The following is a 3474-nucleotide window of genomic DNA, read 5'->3' as shown; positions in this document are numbered from 1 at the left end:
AAAACCAGCTCCCTGCTGGACCTGCTGCATTATGGAAGTGCCAGCCAGGGRTGTCACCAACCTGTGCCCCAGGAGCCAGCGGCAGAGCCATCCATCCACACCGCAGCAGTACCAGGTAGAGAGACAGACTGGTTCCTCAGCGTGCCCTGTCCTGATCTGGAGCCAGGCGTGCCTGGACAGCATCCCTCCAGCACGGGGAGGAAACAACAGCTTCCCCTTCCTGCCCTCRCTGCTGGCACAGCGCTGGGCACCAGCAGGGTGAGGGTTTGCCASTCACACGCACTGGCAGGGAAACCACAGCGTTCTGGGTGAAGCACTTCTGGAAACGTAACACGAACATTTCCTGACCATCCTGGCCAAGGAGAGCTGGTGTATGGGAAGCCTCAGAGCAGAGCAGAACCCAACCCWGGTGTGGTGTAKSKCTGACCAAGCCCCACCATCYACCAGSAGGGCTTCCATCCCCAAATCCTTCCCATTATCCATCTGAAGCATCACCTACAAAGATGACACAGCACCAAGGTAACAGTGTCACTGCTGAACCCTCCCTCCCTGCTCCAACCAGGCTCCCACCACTCCAGATTTCATTTCCCATTCTCCCCACGGTGAAACCTTCCCACAGCCAGCGAGGAGCTGCAAGGTTTCACAGCACATCTCTCCTCTCCACCCCCAGAAAGGGAGCACACTCCTGCAGCAGGAGGTGCAGGCTGAGCTCAGCAATTAAAAGCTGTCACTTTGAGGAGCCCAGCTCGGCCACTCGCTAATAGATTGCCACGTCTTAATAACAGCTCTCAACAGAGACTTAGAGGGAGATTTAGGGAATAACTGCCAGGCTTTGGGAAAAATTATAAAATATGCAGATTAGTAGGGAGAGGATTTGGACGACTTTTTCCAACTGCCTTTCATCAAAAAATTTTAATTCTGATGGCAAAAAAAAAGGAGAAGAAAGAAAATATTACTTGGATACAATTCAAGCAGCTGCCTCTACAAAGCCCACGGTCCACAGCACTGGAGTGAGCTTGTGCAGGCAAAAGCCAGAGTTTCTCCTGCTGTTTAGAGCCAAGCCTGCCAAAAGGGTTATTCAAGAAAATAAATAATTGCATTCCCCTCATATGCACTCTGTCACCTGCCTCGGCCGGAGCGCGGTGAGCTTGGGGACAGSCAGGGCTGTGTGCAGGGACAGCAGTGTCACAGGACAGTGCCAGGGAGCCACAGTGCCATTCACCCAGCAGTCTGGAGCACTGGGGGATGCCAGGAGGGGAGCACAGACCCACCGTGTCCCTCCTGGCAGCTGGCACACACAGCAGCACCCGGGACACTGCGGGCACCAGGGCTGGGAGCAAGGAGAGGATGGGGCATTCCTGAGCATCCCCTGAGGACCAGCCCCAAAATGTGCATCTCTCCTCGCTTCAAGCTTCAGTTCTGAGCTCCTGTCCACTCCCCCAGTGCCACCCAAGCCCAGCAGAAAGTCAATCTCCCCCAGCAGAGCATCCAAACCAGATTTCACCAGAGGAGCTCAGCTGGAACACAACAGCCAGGGAGTCAAACACAAATCAGGAGGTACAGACGAGGCTGTTCTGCCAGGAGCATCCCTGGAGCAGCTCTGGGTGCCCACTGCAGCCATGGAGAGTGTGTGGTGGGCACTGCCAGGGCAGCCAGGCTCTGCTGCAGCCACAGAGGGCAAAGGGCTCTGCTGCAGCACTGCCCTGCCCGTGCCACACACAGCTCCACACACAGAATGCATTTCTGACCAATGCCTCGATGGAACCCTCCCTCCCATGTCACACCTTGCATAAAGCCCTGGCACATACTGCCAGAAGCAGCAGGTCTGAAATCGAGGCATTAGGAGGGCTAATGGCTATTTTCTTACATTGCCCAATCTTAAAAAGCCCAACTGCACGCACATGGGAGGTTACCTAAGGCTTGGCATTTCACTAAAAATTTTTCTTTGAAATGGGAATGATTGGAAGGCATCAGGCTAGGAGCAAAAATACCCATGGATGCCATTAACAACCCAACATATTGATGACTTCAAGCAATTGGAGCATTACATAGAGACAGCAGAATTATATTTGCAGTTCCCAAATTCTCCACCTGAGTTCAGCCAACTGTCCCTTCGTGCCTCTTTCGCCTTCTCCCACAGAAATATCCCTCCCCAGCACAACAGCTCCTGCCTGCCCTGGGRAGAGATTCCCCAGCTCCTGGGAATCCATCACATCCCCATGTACAGGATAAAAGCTGCAAATCTGGGTAAAAATTAACAAGCCTGGGTAAAAATTAATGGAGTTACACTGAGTTCAACAGGAGAGGTGAACCTGTGCTCTGCAGTCACTGCTGACAAGAAACCACTTGAAGTGGACTATTTCTAGGGCAGCTGTAAAACAGAGTGGTTAATTATATCCCCCATATGGAAAGCAAGTGTCTGTGCTACCTTCTGGCCCCGTTTCCAGAAAAAAAAACAGTGGCAGAAGAAAAAAAAAAAAAATACCACCACCATCTGATTTACTACAGCTTCAGAAAGCACCAAAACCAGAACTAACTAGTAAAATAACCTCTCCTTTCATGTTTGCTGAAGATAACTTTAAGCCACAAAGTAAACACAAACAACTCATAGAAAACAGATCTAATGAAAACCACAGGCATTTAAAAAAAAATCATCTGCTAAACCCAGAGATAATTATACAGTACAAAGCTCAAATGTACAGTATAAAGCTCAAACGTTTGAATGAAATCACAGCTTATATTAAATATATGCAAAAGAAAGATTAAATCACATTACTTTGCTTCGATCTCATGAATAAACTCTAATTGCTCCCATATTGTTCCATTTATCATAAAAGTWGTAGAGAAGGCGACCTGATTTACAAAAAAAAAGCTTGCAAAAATAACAGCACCTCCCAAAACAGCCTGTTCTAGCTCCTGTTTCATTTAGCCTCAGAAGAACAAAGGAAAATGCATCCACAATTTTAAAAAAGCCTCCATAAATTTACCATAACCTCCCCAAAACATCTATCAGCCTCAGGAAGTCGCTCAGCACATCAACCTCATTGCCCAACCGATATATTTTTAATTGAAATTTCTTCCTGCCAATTTTTCTACGACTCTGTCCTTAGTAATTTCTATGAGGGTACAAGCAATGCTTTGAGAATACCCTYAATAATTCAGCAGCTCAGACTGTGCTTACCCACACCGGCCACATATTTAGGCAGAACTCCTGATTTTTTTTTTTAGAGAGATCACGATGAACCCCACCACTGTCCCTATGMCTGCAGGAAAGGGTCAAAAACATGCACAGACCTTGGGGAAAAAACCAAACAATCAACATTGAATTGAAATGCTGAGAGCTCATAGGTCTGAGAGGAAGGGCTGAAGGYGCACAGAGCTCCAATCTCATTTCCCACTGGATGGGACTGTGCTGCTCATCCCTAAGCAGGAGGGGAAGGCTGGTACCTTGGGAAAACAGAAGGTTGAAATTTA

The 3474-nt window shown here is 48.6% G+C and overlaps 1 protein-coding gene across 1 annotated transcript in view; it reads right to left on the bottom strand.

Moving 5' to 3' along the window:
• ATP11C (ATPase phospholipid transporting 11C) overlaps positions 1-3263 on the bottom strand; it is a 42239-nt gene extending 38976 nt beyond the window's left edge. The window contains 1 exon segment of the mRNA XM_057385114.1: positions 3182-3263. Within this exon segment, the coding sequence (XP_057241097.1) occupies positions 3182-3196 (15 nt within the window). The 5' untranslated portion in view covers positions 3197-3263.
• Positions 3264-3474: the final 211 nt, after the last annotated feature.

This window comes from Malurus melanocephalus, unplaced genomic scaffold (assembly GCF_030028575.1).
Source record: "Malurus melanocephalus ecotype Western Australia unplaced genomic scaffold, MMel_1.1 scaffold_790, whole genome shotgun sequence".
NCBI lineage: Eukaryota > Metazoa > Chordata > Aves > Passeriformes > Maluridae > Malurus > Malurus melanocephalus.
The sequence above is the reverse complement of the archived record's forward strand: the minus strand, read 5'-3'. Positions and strand labels throughout refer to the sequence as shown.